Genomic DNA, 25,116 nt, shown 5'->3' with positions numbered 1-25,116 from the left:
GCTATATATATCAAAAATATATATCTGGTGTCTGAATAATTTTTGGTTTGACTGTTAAAACTACAAAGTAGTCAGGAGCAGTGAGTGATTTTCATTTTCATTTTCTTGGATTAACATTACAGCAGCCAGTGGCTAAATTAGGCGCGGTCCCTTTAAGAGACGATGAACGCATCCAATCAAATACACATCCCTTTTTTTTTCCTCAACTGTTTACGTTCACTTAAGAAATAACTGACTGTTTTTTCGAGCATAATTTCCTTTCTCTGCGTGAGCCCTGAACACCAGAACACCGCGAGTACTGAATCGGGCTCTTTCACATCTTGTTGTTTGTTCAAACTGCGATTTGAATTTGTACGTTATATATATATATATATATATATATATATATATATATATATATATATATATATATATATATATATATTATATTATATATATATTTATTAGTGGTGGGCAGTTATCGGCGTTAATGTGCTGCGTTGACGCGAGACTATATTAATAATAATATATTAATAATAATAATTATACATTTTTGAACACGGAACACATTTTTATTCCAAGATTTTTAATAAAAAAAGAAAAGAAAAAGGAAATTTAATACTCTAAATCCAAACAAAAATAGTACAAAATTACAAAAGCAAGGTAATGCAACTGAAAAAAAAAAAAGGATTAAAGCATAAAAAATAAGATGGGTTTGCATTATCTAACTTTCCGGACATAGACAGATAAAAAATAAAAATAGTTAAGCATCGGGAAGTAGTTACACACATCATCATCAAAAAAGCTGAAATGGTTCTGGAATATTGGTTGTAACTGACTAAAACTACAAAAAACTTTAACCCGTTTACAAAACAGGAAACTCATATTACTAGAGTTTACATGAACACCAACTAAACAAAATGCGTCCAATCCAGATTAGTGGCAGCCCACAGTGCTTCCTGTCCAAACGACGAGACGCCGACTCTCGCTCACCTCAGCAGGCCAGGAAAGTCATCCCGTTCCTGCGGTAGGCACTCTGTCGGGGAACACAAGAGAAAAGCAAATCTGGTAAGAATTAGCGCTCCAGTTCCACAGAGGCAGAAAGCCGCCTCTTGTTTTCCGGTTTCACAGACGACACGGTCTGGAATGTGCTGCTTTTTTCCCTCTTTAATGTTTAATCGAAGTATTTCTGGTTCTGTGGGTTATGAAACACCATCCTCATCTATTAGAAGCGCAGATACAAAACAAATGTGGTTAACAAGTGGTTTATGAATCTATTTGTGGAAAGGCATTCTGATTTGTTGAAGGCTCGACTTTAAAAATGTCACAGGGGTGTAATTGTGAGGGTCCACACGACTGCAAAGTAGTTGTTATATGGTTCACATATTTTATTTCCGAACCGTATAACAACTAGGTTGCAAATATGTTTTATGATTCAAATATTTTTGCATGAATAAGGTTTAAAAGACACAGAAAATACATATAATCATGCAGAAATCATAAACACTGCCATTCAAAGTTAGGGATTTTTTTTTCATGTTTTTGAAAGAAGACTGTCCTGTGCACTAAAGCTGTATTTATTTAAGAGTAAATACTGGAAAAAAAAGTGATATATTATTACAATTTAATATGACTGTTTTTGATAAGAATATATTGTAAAATGTAATTTATTTCTGTGATGCGCAGCTGTATTTTAAGCATCAGTCTTCAGTGTCACATGATCTTCAGAAATCATGAAAATATGCTGATTTGCTGCTCAAGAAACATTTCTGATTATTATCAATGTTGTGTTGCTTCATATGCGATGCATTTAATTTTTTAAGGATTCTTTGATGAATATGAAGTGAAAAATAAAATATTGTTTTTTTTACATTATAAATTAATATGTCCTTGCAAAATAAAAGTTTTTTTTTTTTTTTTACTGACACCTAACACTTTAACAGCAGCATATTTTTTTCAGAATTTATTTTGACAAAATCATATTAAAGTACCGTATGGTCAGTGACATGCATGACCTTCACCTCATCACAGAAATGACACATGATGCTCATTACTGCTTTTAATATTAGCTGATTTTAACCTTTTTTTAAATAAAAAAAAATATATTTTTACAATGCAAAACCTTTGATATCTTTTTGAAAATAATGACTGAGATTTTTGCACACTTATAATTCTCACTCAGAAAATGCTAGTAGATTTTACAAATAATTAAAATAAAATGGCAGGTAACACACTGAACGTGGAAATTTGAAGCAGAAAAAAAAACATTTGTAAAAAAAAAAAAAAAAAAAGCATTAATTTTACTTGGTTAACATTTCAATCAAAACTTCTGTTAAAAACTTTATAAAAAATGCATGAGACCAACATGAATCCTCTTCATGATCACCATTTGTCATTGACACACTCTAAAAGTGCTGTTCTCGGTCTGTTGCGTATCCTTCATACTGTATGGGGCGTTTAACATCATGTCTTCTGAGCTCCCATAAGCACTTGGTTGGACAGTAATAAGTGGTCACACACAAACATCATTGTAATTACTTAAGGACACGACTCTGGATCCTGCGTTTCTGCCAACAGAGATCTGTATTTCATGAAGGAAACCATCAGGTCACCACAATCCCGGAGTGAAAGGCGGATCCAGTCACGGGCAACATATAAAAATAACAAGTGTCTTTATGAACAGAGCCCTGCAAACGCCACAGACAGCGCCATTAATTATCATTATTTAACCACAGAGAGGAAAACAAGAGAAAGCATTGCAGCGACTGCAGCAAGACAATACATACAGTTGCATTGTGGGTAAAAAGAAAGGAGCCGACGAAATCCAAAGCCACTCAGGGTGGTAGATTGTTATATATCTCATTTAATTTCCTTTTTATAAAAGAAATGGAGAATTGAAAGCAGATGTGCACCATCCTCTATGCGACACAATTTGTATTTTGATGCGTGTTTTTTTTTTTGCATTTGCATTATGGCGAACTCATTTCATTTGTCTGGCATTTAAACGGGACACAAAAGCGAAATGGAGACAGGTCTCAGACGGGACGGAGCTGGATTCAGGAAAACAGACGACTCAAACTAGATACAGGCCCAGAAACACGAACTGACTGGAAATAAACCCACAGAATAAGGCAAGAAAGAAAGGATATTGTGAAAGCTCTGCCAAGCTGGAACTTATAAAGCCAGATTCAAACCCGCGTATCAAAGCTCAAAGTTCGAGGCTTGATTTGCTGGCGACTTCTGTTTCTTTGGGTCATTATCTCCAAGTCCAATTATAGGATCAGCACACTGGAGAGCAGATTTCTAATCAGGACCAAGGAGGAACAGGAGAACATATGAACCAGAAGCGGCTGTTTGCACCTGTATCGGTTACACTGGATGTGGAAAAACTAAACTTCTATTCATCATCTCAAACTGAATGCATGCAAATTAAGCTTGATTCATGCACAATGCACAAACATTTATACACCCTAGCAACCATTTCAATCCTCTAGATAACACACAGCAGTCACTCATAGCATCCTACAGTATCAACTAGAGGTTGACCGATTTATCGGTTGATTGCTGCAACAACCGATTATCGGTAAAAATTCATACTGATATTTTTTCTGGGTTGCATCTGTTGCTGTCATTATACAGTATGAGATCGAGAGCGACCTCTAGAGGCAGATTCTCTGATGCCTTCGGGGTTGCCAAGTCTGTGGTTTTCCCGCTGATTTGGGCTACCAAAGGGTTTCAGTTATAAAGCTCTAAAAATGCTACTGACTGGTGTTAGCGCATGTCCTGCTTGTATAGAAAATATAAAAGGGTCTCAGTTAAATATGTGCAGTGTCACATGGTTAATGCAAATGGCCAGAGCAGTTTACTTCCTGTTTGCACCACGAGAAGAGGATGGCTACATCAAAGCTCCAAAACAAAGTATTTTATCATAAAGATATGACAATTTTTTTTGTCGCACATTATCTTTCAGGTGACTGGTATTTATATACGCATCTACAAATACTGAATGGTCAAAGATTGAGTGTTGATGGCCGATGAACATGTTGATGGCAACAATAGTGACCACAGGGATAATAACTTTTTTTTTGTCTTTTATCTCATTATTCCTATCAGTGTTGTATAAGGGTTTTTATGTGTAATAGTAAAGAGTTTAAAATAGTGTTAATAACTGGGCTGAGATATACTGTATAAGAATCCTGATGAGTGTAGAAATATTTTAATTCAGTATACACATTATCCCACTGGTTACAATTGTGACTGCATCATAAAATACAAATTTTCACAAACTTTCCCATAAATACATTTCCATTTTGTATTTTTTTTTTTTATTATTACTTATGACACATAATTTGGAAATCATAATGTCTGTGGAAAATTTGGGATTAAATGGGTTGCCTTAGGTTGTTTTTTTTAATGGCTTGACATATTGCATAATATTTAACTGAAACGCTTGCACTAAAATATGTAAGATTCTACCTGTGATAAAACTATGGTAGATGTTAAGTTTTGTGAAGGACTGCCACTGGTAAGGTTTATGATCACATTGATATAGTGGTTTACAATTTGCATAACAGTGACTGTAAAATATGCACTTTAGTTACGGGAATTTGCATATTTTGAGTTTTGACATTTGGGATATGGTCATTAGATTTCATTTATGCTATTTTTGATTGGAAATTGGGCTAGTTATGTTACGCAGACCTAACAACCTAGCAGTTTGTTTTGACGTGATGAAATAAATGTTTTCATATCATTATAAAGTAATTAAATTGCTTACTTGATTCTGCATTAGTAAAGAAAAAAAACAATAGTATTCTTGCTGTTAATGCTGAGAGGAATAATATTTTTTTTTATTTTAAAGTTGTTTCTGATAACATTAGTTAATGCACTATGACCTAAAAAGAATGATCAAAGAGTAATGAATATATTAATAATTACATATTTCATTTACGAAGTACAGTGCATTTTCATGGTTCAAGTAACATTTTTCTTTTTAATTTTATGTTTTTTTTTATGTTTCTTTTCATATCAATTGATTAATCGGTTATCGGTTATGATCTGGCCCAACCTAGTTATCGGCAAAATCCATTATCGGTCGACCTCTAATAGCAACAATGTAAATCTGCCTAGATAACATAACCACCACCCAGAATACTCTAACTACTGTGAAGAAAACATTATATGCATCACATAACCACTTCCCAGAATACCCTAGCAATGTGCTGAAAACGTTTAAAGCTTTCCAAAAGAAATTACTAAAAAAGTTTGTTAGTAAGCTTTGATTCGAAACATGCAAGGCTTTACTGAACTGATTGATTGTGTGAAGTCTGCTCTGACTGGGTTTCACCAAGTTTGACAGATTGAGCATGAATGGTGTTTTATTACATGGTGGATTGTTCCAGCACAGCAGATTCTCAGTTTCATTTGGCCTCACACAACATCACAGGCTTATTTTCCAACATATGAATACACATCCTGGAGGAAGCTGACCGAGAGGGTTCCCTAAAGATCCTGAAAAATAAATCCAGCCTGATATATGTATATAATGTGCATGTTCAACGGGAAGCAATGGAGATATATCTCAGGGAAGAGTTCCTTCCTGTGTGGAATATATTTTCAATCATGAGAGCTGTCGCAGCGTCTCAAGCCTCGTCCTCCCCTCTGCTAATTATTTATACTTCACAAATGGAAAAGAAGGGAAAACAGCACAGATTCAACCTTCCCATACAGTCAGAAACCGTATCAGAAATTATTATTTATTTACCAAGCAATATTGGAAAGTATTTTTTTTACATTATATGTCACATTACTCTTTGTTATATATTTTAAGAGACAATAATTTATATAAATTGTAATAATTATGTGATTTCATTATATTTAATTATTCAAAGTATGGCTGTTAGAAGTGAATGAAAGACTTTCAAAATCTAAAATTATCTGAAAAAAAAAAAATGCACTAGATTTCATTACATAAAGCTGTTTATTCTTACCAGAAAATTAGAAAAGAAAAATAAATAAATAAATAAATGATTATTTTAAAAAGTTTTATATTAAAAATAATTATTAAAAATGTATACAAATAAAAAATATAAATACAAATAAATACAAAACCGTGGAGGGAATTCACTAAAGTTAATTTAAACACGAACACCTGCTACTTTAATGAATCTGAAAACCTGAAATAAGTGAAAACCACAGCACCGTCAGAGAATATAAATTCAGTGCAAACTTGAATGCGGGTGAAGCATTCTGCCTTCTTGCTTTTGCAAACTGGGCTTTGTGATGCCTCCGCTCGGCCATTCATAAATCTAAATTTTTGCAGTTCAATAGTGCTAAGACAGACCTCCACTCCCCCCTTATAGAAACACTCAGCGGAGGTCTCCAGGTTCAGACCCGGCCTCTAGCCTTGGCCGTGGGTGGCGGGACGCACCTCAGCCGGGGTGAAACCCAGCCGATGGGGTCCAAGAAAAACTCCAGGAAAAAATATCTGCAACATGGGCAGAGGAAGCATCTGTGCAGCGAGAGAGAGAGAGAGAGAGAGAGAGGCTTTCTGATGAAATATCGCCTGCTGACAGTACAAGAAGGAAGAGGCCGTGTGGTTTCAGAGGCCGTGTACAGAAGCGCCGCTGTATAAACGCATTCCAGTAGTGCAGCAACTGACCCTCGCTGATTTTATTGCCCGTATATATTACGGGCTGTGCTGAAATCCACAGCGTAAGCATCAGAAATCTGGGATCGGTGGATACGGAAGGCTGGCAGGGGTCTGGAAGGCTTTATTGGACTAGAGCTCGAGTCCGTCACTCCTGTGAATGCTCACCATATGTTGGCGGTTATTTGTGCAAGATGTTGAATTTGCATTGGTTGCATGATGGGAATTAATGATTTGACGACCAAAAAAAAAAAAAAAAAAAAAGTGTAAGATAATTTGCTCTTAGACTGAAGTGGTTTACACAAAGGTCAAAAAGGTCACATGAATTACTTAATTTATATATATATATATATATTCATTCATTCTGTGGAATGAAAAAAAAAACATTATATAGTTTAAGAATTAATAAACATACAAAAGTAATAAAAATTTGAATAGGTATAAAAAATGGTTTATGTCTGTGATATTTGATATCTGTTCTTAGGGGGGGGGGGGGGGGTGAAATGCTATTTCATGCATACTGAGTTTTTTACACTGTTAAAGAGTTGGATTCCCATGCTAAACATGGACAAAGTTTCAAAAATTAAGTTGTACGTTTGAAGGAGTATATTTATGATCCAGAATCAGATCCAGAGGCTGAAATTTAACAAGAGCAGCATCAGCAACAACGTCTCTATGTGGTATGTACTGAAACTGTATATATTTGCTTAGCGGTTTTGGAAAATGACTAAGTTCCACTTTATGTCGCCTTTTTTTAAAGAAGCCTTTTATGCTCAAAAAGGCTGCATTTATTTGGTGAAAAATACAATTGAAACAGTAATTTTTTTGAAATCTCACTTTATTTGTTTGTTTGTTGGAAACTGATACTTTTTTCAGAATTCTTTGATTTATAACATTTCAGAACCATTAAAGGGGGGGGGGGGGGGGGTGAAAAGCTCGTTTTCATTCAATATCCTGTTAATCTTAAGTACCTATAGAGTAGTACTGCATCCGTCATAACTCCAAAAATTCTTTAGTTTTTATTATATTTATAAGAGAAAGATAGTCTGTACCGTTTTTTCCCGGAAAAACACGACTGACTGGAGGCGTGACGTGTGGGCGGAGCTAAAGAATCACGAGCGCCAGTAGGTTTTTGCGTTGAGAGCGTTTGGAAGCTGTGACATTACTGTGAGGAGTAAACTGGAAGGAGTATTTTTGGAACAAAAATACTCCTTCCTGTTTGTCACAAGTTTTTTTCGAGTATGGCTCTGTGTGACGTTAGATGGAGTGGAATTTCCTTATATGGGTCCTGAGGCACTTCTGCCGGAAGAGCGCGCGCTCCCGTATAGCAGAGCAGAGACATTCACTGACCAGAGCGAGTGCGAAATGTCACAAAAGCACAGCAGACCAAAAAAAAAAAAAAAAAAAACAGCATTAAGGGACCAGTGGATGGAGTTTATTTTTACAGAGCATCAACGGAGTTGTGCAAGTGTTTTTGTTTGTTCCCTGCATTTCGAAGATGCTTGTTTTACAAACAAGGCCCAGTTTGACGACGGATTTGCATATCGTTTATTTCTTAAGGATGATGCAGTCGCAATGAAAAAGGGTCATGATCGTGTGTTGGAACCGCAGGCGGTGAGTAAAACTGCTTCAAATATCTCTGTGTTGTTAACTTAGCTATCAGCGCGTAAGCACATCAAGTAAACCTTGTACACCTAAAAAAAAAAGGCGACATAAAGTGGAACTTAGTCATTTTCCAAAACCGCTAAGCAAATATATACAGTTTCAGTACATACCACATAGAGACGTCGTTGCTGATGCTGCTCTTGTTAAATTTCAGCCACTGGATCTGATTCTGGATCATAAATATACGCTGAATCTGACTGTTAGCCATGGTTTGTTTGGGATGATGTTTTTTTCCTCATGGTAATGTCACAGCTTCAAAACGCTCTCAACGCAAAAGCCTACTCGCGCTCGTGATTCTTTAGCTCCGCCCACACGTCACGCCTCCAGCCGCTCGTGTTTTTCCGGGAAAAAAACGGTACAGACTATCTTTCTCTTATAAATATAATAAAACTAAAGACTTTTTGGAGTTATGAAGGATGCAGTACTACTCTATATGTACTCAAGATTAACAGGAGATTGAGTGAAAACGAGCATTTCACCCTCAACCCCTTTAATGGTTCTGAAATGTTATACATCAAAGAATTCTGAAAAAAGTATCAGTTTCCAACAAACAAACAAATAAAGTGTTCTAAACTGTTCTTTTAAATTATAATGAGATTTCAAAAAATTACTGTTTCAATTGTATTTTTGACCAAATAAATGCAGCCTTTTTGAGCATAAAAGGCTTCTTAAAAAAAAAAAAAAAAAAAAAACATTCAAAATCTGATCCCAAATATTTGAATGGTAGCCTAATATATATATAACTATTAGGAAAACTAAGCAATTCATTCTGAAATTCTATATTATATTTTGGTAACGAGAGATAAATTGCTCTAATATTAAACTCAGCATGACCTGATCATCATTACAAGAAGAGAGCAGCTCGTCTCTCTACTGCTCCAGATGCTCTGGCAGGCAAAAGCCCAGCCAAACTGAAAGAAAAGCTTCTTTGGTCGTCTTGTTTGCGTGAGGAAGGAAACTGTTTGCACTTCTCTTTTCTAGCCTGTTAAGCTGCATCAGTGCCAGGATCGCGAGGAGGTTTATCTTTGATCAGCGCCGCTGTGTCCTCTCGCTGGCCGGCCGCGTAAATGTGAGAGACAAACTGTCTCCTCTCCGCCGAGAGATGACACTCCAATTATCAGTCCACTGCTGAAGCGACCAGATGCAACTCATCAGCTACAATATCATTCTGTCTTCCTCTTATTTTTATGCCCAATGGTGGCCATCAGGCATTGTTTATCACGTGTCATAAACAATATGGCGCAGGTCTCATGTGTGTCCATTCCCAGCAGTCATTGTTTTATGCTGCTCGGCCGGTTTGATGAACAGAAACATTGTTAGCGTCAATAAACAAAAGCGAGTCCTTTGCACGCTCCATAAAACTGAGTAGTGTGCCTATTTCAGCCCGGACACCTCCAATAGTTCGCTCTCGTCATTTTTATGCAAAGTCCACAGGCCAAGATACACATTAGACAAAAGGGTCAGGAATACATTTAAACACTTCGGTACAAAAAGAACATAAATACCAGCGAAGAAAAACAGAGATCTGTCTTTGACCGAGCCTGAGTGGGAACCTGAGCACCCCAAAGACTGGATGAGAGAAGAAAGATAGGACAGTTCATCCAAAAACTGAAAGCTCTGTCATCATTTACTCACACTCATGTCGTTCCAAACCATCCCAGTTTTCTTCTTCTTTCGCAAACAGAGATGTTTCGCAGAATGTCCCCGACGCTCTTTAACCATGCAATCAAAGTTGAGCTTCAAGAAGTGCAAAAGTGGTATACATATATTATTATATAAATTATAATTATATAAATTAAACTATAATTACAATTTATTTTAATTCAGTTAATATAAAAAACAAACTAAAAGTAAAATTTATAAAATCAGTCATTAATAAAAAAAATACCACATAAAAAAGTAAACAAAATGACATTAAAATGGCAAAAAAAATTTTTTTTACTAAAAATGAATAACTAGAAATACAATAAAACTACAAGACATGAACAAAAAATTACTTTAACAGTATAAAACTTATACTAAAATAACACTGCTATAAAACTTGCATATTTCACATCTTCTGAAATCATACAATAGCTAGGAATGATTACTAGGAAAAATTACTTAAATTAAATTTTAGCCATTATATGTTGCAATTCGTCCTCCAACTTTGCTCTTAAATCTCATTCACACTTTCGTCTTTTATAAACTCGAGAGCTGCCACAAAAGGCATGAAATTCATCGAATAATGGCTTTTTAAAGAAAGCTATTGTTGGCTTCAAGACGTATAGCACACCTTGGAACAACATGAGGGCGAGTAAATGATGATAAATGATTTTTAGGGTGGACTAACCTTTAACGAGTGAATGAAAGGTCTCAAGACAAGATAGCAGAGAGCTGCATGAGTGTGCATTTCTCTGACCGTAATGAGACGTTGCCATAAGTGTAACTCCTGCTCGTGCATATTCATGAGCAGCACGAGACAGATGTGGAGTGTGTGCGCTGGGACGGGGATAGCGGCGAGGTCCTGTCTGTGTGGAGCCGGCTGAATTGGATCAAGACTGCGGCGTATATGAGACGCCGTATGACCCGGACTTCCCCGCCGTCAGACCGCCAGCGCTCGAGTTCAACCGTATCGATGTACAGTCGTCCCGGGTCAGAACATCCTTCAAACGCCTTCGATCTGAAACCCAGAGGGCTTAGGAAAATAGACAAGGCTAAGTGTGGGTTTTAATGCAATAACGAATTTCAGACCGGCTTCCCGCTCTCTCTTGGGCGGATCTGTGTCTGTTAAATCATAAAGTGAGAGTTTCATGCCGTGGATGAGGATCATTAATACAGCTCTAAATAATCACTCATGTTAATACGTCTTATTGTTTTTTTCAGAGCTTTTATATAATTTATGTATATGTAAATGTGTACGGAAAAATACACACACACACACACACACACACACACACACACATATATATTTATGTGTAAAATATAGATAGATCGATAGATAGACAGACAGAACTGAAACTGTATATATATATATATATATATATATAGAGAGAGAGAGAGAGAGAGAGAGAGAGAGAGAGAGAGAGATAGATAGATAGATAGATAGATAGATAGATAGATAGATAGTTAATACATAATATTATTTATATTTAAATTGATATATTTATATTACTATATAAATTGTAGGATTGCAAATAAAAAAACCTTTCAATCAAAATCAAGGTCAATAATTTACAATAATTTGAAAATGATTAGATTGATAGATAGATAAATAAATAAAAAGGTAATTAAATAAATAAATACATATGTGACCCTGGACCACAAAACCAGTCATAAGTGTCAATTATTCAGAATTGAGATGTATACTTCTGGAAGCTGAATAAATTAGCTTTCTGTTGATGTATGGTTTGTTAGGATTAGACTTAAAGAACTTAAAATGCACTTTTTTTTCTATCAACTGGTCAAAATGCACAACACCGCTGTATGTTGCTTGAAAGACACGTGTGCGCTCGGATGTAAACAAGCACGCATGAGAAGCACATAGGGATTGGGAACACATGAGAGACGCACATTCACTCTCTGACAGCAGATGGCGCTAAACTGCAGAAAAGGCAGTTGTTACCCTGGAAACCCCATAAATAAAACAGCTGCACTACTTACTAAAACATATTTAAATAGATTTAAATAGCCATTCAGATTTGTGTTTTCGCTATGGTGTTCATCACAGCGCAAATACTTAAATATTTACACTTAATAGGCCCTTCGTTTTTTTTTACCTTTTTTTTATCAACAATTTTAATCTGGTTTTAAAACATGCCCTAGATATTGTTTGAAGTTTTGATTATTGTCCATTCACACTTTACATTAGGGCTTCATTGGTTAACATTAGATAATTCATTAGTTAACAAACTGTCAATCAACTTTATGAACTTACATGAACTAAGACTTGATTTTTTAACAAAGATTAATAACTTCTGTAGCAAATGTAGCTATTGCTCATTGTGAATGTTAATGGTTAATTAATGAAATCTTATTGTAAAGTGCTACCAATGGGTCTTTATAGTTCTTTTGCACTTTAATGTTCAGTTATTTTTGTTATAAGAAAAAGGTAATTAAACCGGTTATATACTTTTTTAAAAACAATTTCAATATCGTGATAATACGGCACACAGTGATAAAAGTATTAGCAGTTAATCGCAACACGAAAATTGTATACCAGCATATCCCTAGTTAGGATCAGACAATATTTGGTAGAGATACAACTATTTGAAAATCTGGTATCTGAGGGTGCAAAAAAAAAAAAAAAAAAAAAATATTGAGAAAAGTTGTCCAAACGAATTTTTAGCAATGCATTAATGCATAATACTAAATCAAAAATTAGGTTTTTATATATTTACGGTAAGCAATTTACAAAATATCTTCATGGAACATGATCTTTACTTAATATCTTAATGATTTTTGGCATAAAAGAAAAATCAATCATTTTTATACAATGTTTTTTTGGCTATTGCTACAAATTTTACCCCAGAGACTTTAGACTGCTTTTGTGCTCCAGGGTCACATATGCACACACACACACACACACACACACACACACACACACACACACACACACACACATATAGAGAGAGAGGAGGAGAGAGAGAGAAGAGAGAGAGAAATTAATATATGTACAATTTTAGGATTGCAAATGGCTATGAGACTGAATCAAGTTTCGATGAAAAACAAGGTCAATAATATATATTTTTATTATTTGATAAATTAAATTAATTAATACACACATAAAGAAAGAAACAAACAAATAAATAAACATACATACATACATACATACATACATTCATACATACACACAAATACATATATACATATACGTACATAAATTTGCGCTATGAGACTGAACCTAGTTCACAAACACTTTTCAACGAAAGTCAAGGTTTCTGTTGGTTAAGCTTAGTTTGGGAATCCCTGATTGAGTCATGCCACAGTCAGCAAATGAAAAGCATGGTATCATACATCCAACTCATATTGATATTGCTTATTTTGCGTATTTTCTCTGGAAATGCCCAATAAGGGGTTTGATGTAAACAGAATTTGAGCTCTGTCCTCCAGCCTGAACTGAAGAGAATGCTAAAAGCGGCGTGATTTAGAGTAAAGCAGCACCTTCAAGAGTTCTGGCTAAAGGATTAGATTTGTTATTGTGCTGCATAGCCCCGTTATTTGGGGAGTCCAAACACAGCCAGTTCCAGCGCACTCCAGCGGGGAAGTGCATCCCCAGAACTCCGACTTAATGGGCCGTACTGTACACCACCTCGCTGTGAAGTGGGATTTGGGGGTCAGCATGTGGAAAAACCCACCGTAAATCAATAGCATCTGAAACAGCCAGGAGGGCTCGCAGGCAGCGCTCGGCGCTCTCGAAGCCTGAAGATGAGACTTTATTCAAAAATAATAGCCAGTCTGTTTACTGCGGCACGAGATGGATTACATGGCACTGAAATAAATACTTCCAGATGCGGCTCGACAGAAATTATACTGAAGAAGAGGGGGGAGAAAAAAACGACTCCATAAATCTAGAGAGAGAAACGGCAAAGCGTTTTCTGGCATGATTCTAATGGCATAGTATTTTCATATCAATGCTTCAACAAACAAGAAAAGATAGTCCGCCATTGCCAACACTTTGGCGTAAAATAAAAACAAACCCAACTCTTTGCGTTCAAAATCCAGGAAGTTGCAGCTCTTTCTCCGATAAACTTACTTCAAAACACAAATATTACGCTTTCCTTCAAATGGCGCCAGTGCTCGCCCAGTATTTCTGCACTGGGAGGTTTTAATATCATTTCGATAAAATACTGCCTCTTTGGAAGACTACCGTATGTCGTTTTCCCGTTCCAACTGACCCACTTCTGAACACCGCTGCCAGTCCGACCGTTCGCTTGACATCCAAGAAGCAATTTCATGGAGTAATAACAAGCTATTCAAACCACGGGGAAGAATGTCTCTACTTGTAAATGTGTAATTGTTAAGGAAGGTTTCGCAGGAACTGCCATCCTTTGCCAACACAAGGGATGCGCCTGGAATTCAGGGATATAAAACCTGCTCCAATGGGTTTATAGTGCAGTGTTTATGAGGCATTGAAAAGGACACAGAAACAGAGAGTTCTGTGGATGTCAGCAGCTCGGGACAAGATGTCCTTCCTTAGATACGGAGACCAATAAACTCCTTTATTTGTTGTCTTTAGCCCAAAGGCTTACGTAAAGTGAGATCGGGGAAACCGCAAGTAAGGTACAAAATATTGCAGTGACAGCAACTTCTAAACATGCATAAGGGCCAATGAAATGTAAACACGTCTAGTTAAGATGAACGTATCTCTAGATCTTTAAGACTTGTCTGAGGTGTTTGTTTATGCAAGATTGACTATTTATAATGCTAACAGCCTAGTATAGCAACATGTTAACTACTTAAACCATCTCCCAATAAAATTACCTTAGCAATGTGATATCAACACCCTAACAACCAGTCAGAACACCCTAGAAATCACACAGAAAACCCACTTAAAACTAAGGGTGCGATGATACATCGGTTTGTGGATAGATTCTGTGATTTTCCCAATGCGTCGCGATTCTCTCTTGTATCGATTCTGAGCTTCGTTTTTTCCAGAGAGAATTGCGATGCATTTGGAAAATCAAATGGATTAATCTTTGCATCCCTACTAAATTAACTTAGAATATATTAGTAACCACCCTGAACATCATAGCAAACGCATACCAACACCCTAGCAAACACAAAGTAATGGGACTTTTTTAAAGCACCGAGAACCAATCAAAAGCATCAGAATAGTGCCTTTAAATGGTAAGAGGCATCATGCACATCAAAAACAGTCCGAGCAACAAATTAATATTATTCAACATATCCTACCTTTTTATTGAATTCTAAGAATCTGTAACAGATTATGGTTACATTTATTTGGTAATTAAATTACGTAATTCCATAACATGTAACCAACACTGTTTACACTGCATTTCCTCGCAACACTAGAAAGCACTAGAAAGTTCTCCTCGCATCAGCAGGTCAAATTAAGCATCACAGAAGGATGTTTTCGCCAGGCCTCTACAAAACTGGCAGAAACAAACACAAAAAGAAAAACAATTCCATCTGATGAGCCGCTTTTTCACAACAGCAGACTGTGGAATCAAATAAAAGTATACTTCTTCTTGGCCGGTGACTTGCTGTCCTTGCGGACGGGGAGGTAATTGCGTTGCCCTGTGCGTGAGTGTAATCTAATGGTCTCCGAATGATTGCAGGTCTTGCGTTACCCTCTTAATTCAATTTCAAAGTTAATAATCTCACAATGACTTGATTTTGGTAATTTGAGGCCGATAAAGCCTCCAACAGCAGTCACTGGGGCAGACGTTTAAATTACATAATGCTATACATCCACAACGGTGAAACTTGAGTGAAAGCGAACCGTTTCCAGATTGGCGATTTCTCTTCGTTTCAATCTGGGGGCGTGTTGAGAATCTCGCATGCATTTGAAGTTAATATGTCGACGTAAATGCTGGCTCGGATGCACAACGTCGGACGTCTGGAACGTGACCATGCCACCGAACACGCCAATAGATAACTGTCCACGTTAATGAGAAAATGCCTCGCGTCTGTCAGCGACCCCACATACGCTCGACCTTCCAAACAATGGTTTGATTCTACCTTCAGTGTTTTTTTAAAGACCAGAATGAAAAGTGCTTATTGGTGCAATTAATCATGTGTTTAAACTGGCTCCAGTCACAATAAAACCCAGCCAATTACATGATAACTCTGTTCTGACGGCACTCACTCAGTCACTCGCATCTCCCGTCTAATTATTCCTGTGCCATTCCCAGTAAGGAGCCGAGATTTACTCATCAAAGGCAAACACAAGTGGCACTAGAGAACATCTGGAAGTCTTCACACAGCATCATACGCTGGAAACCATATAACACCTGTTTTATATATTAAACAATACACTGCGTCCCTGCACAACTCCCAGTTTCCTACATGAAAACTGGGAGCCGGGCTCATGTTCATGCCATGGAAATCCAGTCACATTTGTCCTGCGTTGCTTGGTGACATTAAAATTGTAGGACTTATAAGTTCATTTAGAGATGTAATAAGAAAATACTTCCAACGTGCTTTGGTTTGCAAAGGGAAAGCAGTTCGTACTGAATATGTGGAACCAACAACACGTAACAGATGGGACTGAAATATCTCAGGATGCTGTGCATTTCCAGGAAGATCCTTTTGTAAAACAAGATAAATCTGTTGTAAAATGAATTCAAACAGTGATTTAGTGCTTTGTCGGATGATAATTGAAAGATGTCAAAGTGAAAAGTAACATATCAGTATTTAAAACCAAAAAAACCATGCACAACAATTATTGCAAATTGCTTATTAAAGAAACATAATAGCATAACATAATAAAGAAACACCAAAAGCAACCACCTAGCTTACGGTTTTATATTTCAACCAGACTATATAAGAAGTCTTTCTGTGAGTCTAGAAGCGATCTAGTGCCTTGTAAGTTGATAATTGAATTACATCACAATGAAAAGTAACACAAATCAGTATTTAACACAAAAACAGGCATGTAAAATCAACATCGCCAGATTTTCTGGCAGCCGTCAGCTTGGGAGCCATCAAGTAGGCCATCATTGGTAAATTGCTCATTACCTGTGAATTGCAGATTGACCACAATAACAAAAGCCCCAAAATTGGCTGTGAGAAAGCCTCCAGAAGCCATTTCTCAAACGCAGGCTAGCACTTAAAACACCCACACTTCTGCGCCTGATGGAAAATTATAACTTGCAGTCGGCGAGCTGCAAAGTCGCATACGTAAGCGTGCGAAACAAGCAACTCACGGAAAACAAAACAAAATTAAATCTCCTTTGTATTTCCAAAAAGGATCGAAATTCCGCTTATTTAATTCTCCAGTAGAGTTATGTGACTTTTATGAGGAAAATTACACTAACCACAAATTGCGCTAAACAATTCCAATACTTTAGGGCTTGACCACTTTAAAATGGGGCTGCGCTGCGATTATAAATATAACTCTTTTACGGCTCTGTTATTACGTACTGAGAAGGGGGAGAGCGGGCCGATCTTGTGGCTGTAGCGCCTGATGGCTTCTCTGATGTGGGTTGGTTGGATGGCACTGCTCTGAGCCTCTGCGCCACAGGCCGCCGCGCTCTGCAATGGAGAAGACAGAGAAAATACAGCTCACATTATTGCTAATTCAAAAACACGGTGGGAGTCCTGCAGTGTAGTGCACAAACACCGCCTGACGAGGACACGGTGCACACAAACACACACTTTTGGGAATCAAAATCGGCCGGGGCTTTACCTCTGGAGAGATATAAATGCTACGTGTCATCTGATGCTTTATGAACTCGCAGCACAAGGGTGATTCTGATATATAGAGGCCTGACAGTAAACGTTAGTGCTGCGTGTGATTGGCTGTAATTGCAGTGTCTCTGAAGTCATTGGAGGGAAGGAAACAATTTTAACTTGGTATCTCTTAGCAGACGAAGGGAAAAACAACTTCCCTGTTTGGATGTTTGCAATAAACATCAGAGAAACTGGAGTCAGTAAAACAGGACGAGTCTTATTTTTTGCTTATGTTTCCACTGCAAATGAAGAGGCTGGAATCTATGTGTAAGTGTCACTTCTAGTGTAAAACAAACAGCATTAGGTTGTTTCTTTGGTTTGCTGAGTGGCCCATTGGTGTGAGTTTAGGGCGGGATTATCTGTTTGTTTGACCAATGGCAGACGAGAGATATTTGCAGTAATAGATTGAACTGCCTTTAAATGTAACATAAAGGTTGAGAATTTAGTGTAGAAATGAGCAGTTACTTGTCCACATTGAACTTGAACAATAAAATGTATGATTTCCTTAAAGGTTTTGCAAATGATGTCAAATAATATATTTTTAATGTGTATTTTAGCTGATAATTATATATAATAATAATAATAATAATGGTATTATTATCTAAAAAATAATTTCATTATTTATTAAAACATATTATTATTAATAGTGCATTGTTTGAGAATTTTACCATACACAGGGCATACATCAATGCTTACATACTATTATAATAATAATTTATTATTATTAATTGACATTTAAGCATTCAGCCGATGTTTTTATCCAAAGTGACAGAGTGTCAGAGCCAACAATATTTGTAATATGCAATGCCATAGTATTTATAATAAATAATTTTAGAATTAATAACAATAAAATGTATTATTATGATAAGTTCTACTAATATTATTATTGTCTTATGATTAAATTCTCAAGCAATGTATTATTAATAATAAATGTCAATAAAATTAATAAAACCTTATTATGTATATTATTTATTTATTTAAATAATTATTTTATAGGATAATAAAAATTATTATTAATAATAATAATATCATTATTATTCTATATAATATAAATTTCTCAGCTAAAAAAAAATACTTTAAAAAGATATCACTTTACAAAGCCTTTAAGGAAATCATAATACATTGTATTGCATAAGTCAATGTTAAATGTGAACAAATGACTAGTGGTGCCAAAACGACACACTTCACCTTATGTTATATAACAAAAATATTCCCGGGTTAACCACTCCTTAAATGTAAAAAGCATGTTATTTCCTAGAGAAACAGGAAGCCCCGCCCACAACTCACCCCATTGGTTAAGCCTGTTGTTATGTCTGGCCCAGTTGGGTTTCTTAAATAAACAGACTGCAATTCCATTAAACAAACACTATTGGTGCAGTGATCACACACTCATCTGTAATGGACTGGAAGCTAGCTCTCAACATAGTATAGATGATCAGTCAATATTTGTGTACCTTCTTCCTTTTCCTCTGTTTGACCTTACTGCTTCCATCTTGGTTCGGCCCACCGTTCCCCTGGGCCATGGAGTGCATCTTTCCCTGGTGTCCCGTCAAAGGGCCGCTGGGAGTCGACGGCGGTGTGTTTTCCGGAGAGTCTGTCTCCTTTTTGGTGCTTGCAGTCTAAAGACGGTATGGAAAAAAAAAAAAATCACACACCTGAGCACAAATTCATTATTTTTCCAAGAGTGACATTAGACGACTGATGCACATTCAAAATCATAATGTGGCCTGCCCCCCTCATACACAATTATTGCTTTTAGACAACTCATGATGTTAAAAGGTCATGGCTACACAACACGACTCTGAAAACATCAGCTGCAGTCTTACGACACGTCTCGGTCCTATCGCTCAAACCACAGGGTCATTCTGTCACTCTCGCCACATGGGAACGCCGCCGACCCCCAAGGACCAGGAGAAAAAAACAATACTGGAATTCAGGCTAAAAAAATACCACATGCTCTTCCAGACCCGGAGTGGCCTTGGCTGAGTCCGAAAAAAAGGGAGCGAGAGAGACAGATGAGGTTTTGGTGGTTTCAGTGACACAGAGGTCGATCCATGGAACGGATCCCGCCGCTCAAAACCACCTTGGACAAACTTGGCGAGGGGTCAAACCCGCGGAGCAGGACGCTCTTATTTGGTTTACTTGATTGGAGAAAGCTGCTGACATGACTGTTATCACCAGTAAAGTCATCTGAACTACTTTACAGCGTCACCAAACAGCAACTAACATGATAAAACATATTAATAGTGGATTAGAACCTAAGAACGCATAATGTAGATGCTTCTCAGTGAAGAATGTCAAGGAGCTTAATGCAGTTAAACCAAACAAGCAACACATTAGTGGTCAAAGAACTGCTTCCTTCTGAGAACTAGAGGACAATGATTGATTTGAACAGTTCATCACAAAAAAAAAAAACAATCACAATTCATATTCATTATATTCTGCTAAATAAAGGATTGTAATTTTTTTTTGAGGAAACTATGCATTTGACAACAGTTAACACACACACACACACACACACACACACACTATTTTGGGGGATAATTCCATTAACAACAATTTATAATTTCCAAATAAACATCAACAGTGCTATTTAGGCATAATTTATATATTACAGTATTTATTAATATTTTAATGTGGCTTTAAATTGTATATTTTCAAAAAAAAAAAAAAAAATTGTAGTTTTATTTTGAGTTATTTTGTTATGTACATGTCATTCGGATATTTATTTCCATTTCAGTTTATTCTAGGACATCAACTTAAACATATCTACTTCACTTATTTTAACATTTCTAATTTTCATCTAACGTTTTTTTAACTTAATGAAAATGATTTCTAATAGTTTTTAAAAGTCATTTAGTTAATAACAACAACACTGAAAAACGAAGACAATAAGTAACCTAAGAAGTGTTTTGTTTACCTCAGCCGAGGAGTTGCAGTACTGGATGAAAGTTGCTGATATGGCGTGTTGAAATGGATCGCCTGTTTTGGGAGTCATATCTTGTTTAACCAACAGGGCAAGGTCAACAACCTAAGATATAAAACCATATCAGCTTATGAGTAATGGCACTTGATATGAAGAACAAGATGACAATATTATTCCCAGGAAACATCATATTGAACGCTTCGGGGTCTAATTTCAATGTTTATTGCACTGAAAAAAGGCGTGAGCAAAAGTAAAGCGGCAATTTAGCAAAAGTCAAGAGTGATTTCCTGAAATGAGACAGTGTGTGGTTTTAGTTCATCTGAAGCACGATGTGATTTCATGCTCACCTGGGCCACCGTCTCGTAGGCCAGATAGGACAGGATCTCCATGGACATGGCATTGGGTTTCACATCCAGACTGCTGCAGTCCAGCCACTCGCGGAATTTCGAGGCCTTTTTAGCTAAACAGAGCAGACAGTTTGAGAGAGAAAATGATGTGCTGATGCATACTAGAAAAAACGGTAGAAATTTGGTGTTACAGTAAAAACCTGTTAATTACTATGTACGGTAAAAGTATTCCATTCACTTCCAGAATAAATATATCCTGATCATTTACTCTCCTCCAGTGCCATCCAAGATGTTCATGCGTTTCTGTCTTCAGTCGAAAAGATATGAAGGTTTTTGAGAAAAAACATTCCAGGATTTTTCTCCATATAATGGACTTCAAAGCTAATAATTCATGCTTTCTACATATATCAAGGAGCTCTGCAGTCGGATTATCAATAATTTTTTTGCAAATTAAACGAAGTCATGATTATTATTACTCATATCCAACAAGCAACAATCCACGACTTAAGCTTTACTCCAACAAAAAACGCTCCGTAACCTGTACCATCACTTAATTTCCATTACAGTGTTTAATTGCTCGGGACAAACTGTTATATATCCCGGACGAGCCCCCATTAATGTTACAAACCCTTTTTAAAGCCTAGGGGAAAATAAAGGGGTGCAACATTAAAACACTGAACGTGTACTGGAAAAAGTCAACGACACACAACCGGCAAATTCGGCAACATTTCTATTTACTACAGTGATAAAGCAAAACCACATATTAACCCAGAAAATTTACATAACTTTACAAATTATTTACACTTTGTAAATCGAGCAAAAATAAAAGATGTACAAAAGAACGGAGAAAAGGAGAAGAACCAGACCGTGCCAAAAAAAGAAAGAAACAAAACATAACCAACCTTACTAAAAACAAAAACTTCTAGTTTAACTCAACCATCAATATTCACAAACAAACCCCTATATAAAAGTAAAAATCTTCAGCATCAAAGACGCCCCAAAATAAACCGCTCTAACTTCCAGCCAAAGAAAACATACAATCAAGTGGCACGAGTCACTAAACTAGTGTTCTGTACACAACTGAAAACCTCAGTATGGGACATGTATCACGTGATATCTTACCTGTTCTGTTCCCTTTCCTCGTTTAATAATATTGGTTTGAAAACCAAGTAACAGAAACGGTGAACACATCAGAGAGAAGAAAGATCGAAAGGGCCATTTATCATGGAGTTATCAAAGAACCACGAGTAATATCTGAACAACAAGATAGTACAGGACAAAAGAAACAAAGCATGCAAATACTGCTGAAATAGAAAGTAGAGATGGAGAGAGAAGAAAAAAAAAAGGAATGGGAGGAGAGGGAGAAACAACATCGTACCCAAAACACAATTATAACCTGGGACGTAACAGGAACCAACGGAGTGAAGGTCTGAATTACATTTTTAGTGCAGCTTCAAAGAGCTCTACATGATCCTAGCTGAGGAACAAGTCTCCTATCTAGTGAAACTATCCTCAAATAACCTCAATAACCTCAAAAACCTTCATTTCTTTGGAGCTGAAGAAAGAAAGACATGAACCTCTTGAATGACACGAGGTAGAGTAAATCATCAGGAAATAACGGTCTTCCAAGATGTAGATGAGTTTGAGTCCAAACAGCTGATTAAAACATTACAATAATCCACACCACGTCAGTCCATCAGTTAATGTCTTGTGAAGTGAAAAGATGAATGTTTGTAAGAAACAAATTCATCATCATTAAGGTGTGTTTAACTGAAAACTGTCACTTCTGGTCCATAAAAACGCTTCTTTTCACCATTAAATAGTGTTTGATCTGCTCATATTTCATATTCATATTATGTATTAATGATGAATTTGTTTCTTACAAGGACACAGCTTTTGGCTTCTCAAGACGTTAACATTGATGGACTGGAGAGGTTTGAGTTACTTGTGGATTATTGTGATGTTTTTATCAGCTGTTTAGACTCTCATTCTGACGGCACCCATTCACTGCAGAGGATCAGTTGGTAATGCAATGCTACATTTCTCCAAATCTGTTCTGATTAAGAAACAAATGCATCTTTATCTTGGATGGCCTGAGAGTCAGCAAATTTGAATTTTATTGTTAAATTATTCCTTTAAACATGCATGCAATGTGACAGGAATCTAACAAAATGCCATACCTTTTCTGCATAATATAAAAAAATATCAGGCAAAACACAATGCACACTGTACAATTTACATAAGTACAATACGTTATTTAATGTCAGAAATAGCCTATTTAACCACAAACGCTCGGTTTCCACCCCGTGACGTGTTTTGGGTCAGATTTAGTGTTTACTCAGCATCAGTGTTGTGTAACAGGGTTAGTGAGGCACATTTACAGTGCTGTTGTCTGGACCTGCAGTTCAATGCCAGTAAGACATCACAGTTACTGGAGCGGCACTAAGCCAGTGAACATGTTATTAGTGCTGAAATGTGGCCTTCAGAAGCCAGCAGTGGTGTGTTCACAATCCCACAGCTGCGTTCTTACAAGCCCTTGGGCGCAGAACTGCCAACCGAACAACTCATCAGAGACGATATCTGACGCACTGCAACTGACATGAGGAGTGCTGCGCTCTACACTGATACTACAAACCATACCTGACATGCTCATGCAGCAATAAAACGGTGGCATTTATTAATGCATGTGCACTGAATCCTAGAGAATAGCATTCATGAACACTGGAAACACCAAGGTCATGGGATGGATTCCCAAGGAATGCATGAAGTGATAAAATGCACACCTTTAATGCAACGCAAGTCACTTTGAATGGAAAAATGCATGAATGAAACCAAATGATTCATGCGTGAGAACAAATACTCACAAAAACTCAGCTGTCGACTTTCACAGAAATCACTGTACTGACTAGAATCCATGTTTCTGGTCATCTTCTCAATTCTCTGTATAAAAAAAAACAATGAAAAGCTGAATATTAATTATTATCCCCAATACCATGAGTCAACATCATAAAAATGAGAAATGCAAGCCAATTATTGTTTTTGAAAGGTCTCTTCTGCTCATCAAGACTGCATTTATATGATCAAAAATACAGAGCAATCGGAAATATTGTGAAATATTCTTACAACTTAAAATAACTGGGATCTTTGAATATAATTTTTTAACGTAATAGATTACTGTGATCAAAGCTGAATTTTCAGCTCCAGTCTTCAGCGTCACATGATCCTTCAGAAATCATTCTAATATGCTGATTTACTGCTCAAGAAACATTTCTGACTATTATTAGTTAAAAACTGTTTTACGGAAAATTGTATCATTTTTATTTTTCAATAAAATGCATAAAGTTGAAATGAACAGAAACTATTCGAAATAAACATCTTTTGTAACATTATAAATGTCTTTAATGTCTCTTTTGATGCGTTCTTGTCGAATAAGACTATAAATTTAAACATTAAAAGATATTTACAATATACTTTACTAAATTTGGTTATAGTCATGTCATAAATGGTTTAAACCACAGTCACTCTAAGGATTCTCCATGAAGACAGTCATCATTATTTCCTCGTTTTACGCCATGTGATGAAACGGCATAACATAACAAGAGAAGGGCTGTCTGTGTAAACTTTAAGAGAGCCGTGCGCAGTAATGAACCCTCTTAATAGCAACCCAACAGGTCTGACTTGGATTTACAGCAGAGAGTGTTAAGTTGCAGGTCAGAACCTATAATTAGACGTTTCCTCATCCTGGACCAATTTCATACCTTCACGTAACAGTCAATTTGAGCTCTCCACCAGGCCGTGTGTCATAAAACATAAAGGTTCAAGGTTTACGACTGCTTTTTTTCCCTCCTCGTGCCGCTAAGGGTCTAGAGAGAGCCATGTCGAGGTTCGAGACTGAGGAGAGTCTGATGTGACGCTCGCCTGGATCGCTTTCAGCCCACCCAAACCAACCGGAGTCTTTTTATTTAGTTAGCTGGCAGTCATTGGAAATTCCATCTTTGAAAATACATATTAATGATGGCGAGCGCCTGCTCGTTACTAGCGCTGGAACTGCGATTTCTATTAGCGTCGTTAAGAGCCGAACGGAGGTCTCGTTTTGCACTCCGAGGGGGAATTCACAGCAGTCTCGGTGTCTGGGTCCCGCTCCAAATTGGGCC

At 36.7% G+C, this 25,116-nt stretch overlaps 1 protein-coding gene across 2 annotated transcripts in view; it reads right to left on the bottom strand.

The window, feature by feature from the left end:
- Positions 1 to 626: 626 nt before the first annotated feature.
- Positions 627 to 25,116, bottom strand: part of LOC113060964 (transcription initiation protein SPT3 homolog) — a 101,219-nt gene continuing 76,729 nt past the window's right edge. For both annotated transcript variants that reach the window (XM_026230228.1, XM_026230229.1), the window contains exons 7-12: positions 23,827 to 23,902; positions 20,963 to 21,075; positions 20,610 to 20,720; positions 19,144 to 19,308; positions 17,381 to 17,491; positions 627 to 1,015 (exon numbers count right to left, since the gene is read on the bottom strand). In XM_026230228.1, the coding sequence (XP_026086013.1) occupies positions 974 to 1,015; positions 17,381 to 17,491; positions 19,144 to 19,308; positions 20,610 to 20,720; positions 20,963 to 21,075; positions 23,827 to 23,902 (618 nt within the window). In that variant the 3' untranslated portion in view covers positions 627 to 973. The remainder of the gene's footprint in view (positions 1,016 to 17,380; positions 17,492 to 19,143; positions 19,309 to 20,609; positions 20,721 to 20,962; positions 21,076 to 23,826; positions 23,903 to 25,116) is intronic.

Source organism: Carassius auratus, chromosome 42 (assembly GCF_003368295.1).
Source record: "Carassius auratus strain Wakin chromosome 42, ASM336829v1, whole genome shotgun sequence".
In the NCBI taxonomy this organism is placed as follows: domain Eukaryota; kingdom Metazoa; phylum Chordata; class Actinopteri; order Cypriniformes; family Cyprinidae; genus Carassius; species Carassius auratus.
Note: the sequence above shows the minus strand (reverse complement) of the source record. Positions and strands in the feature narration are given on the sequence as shown.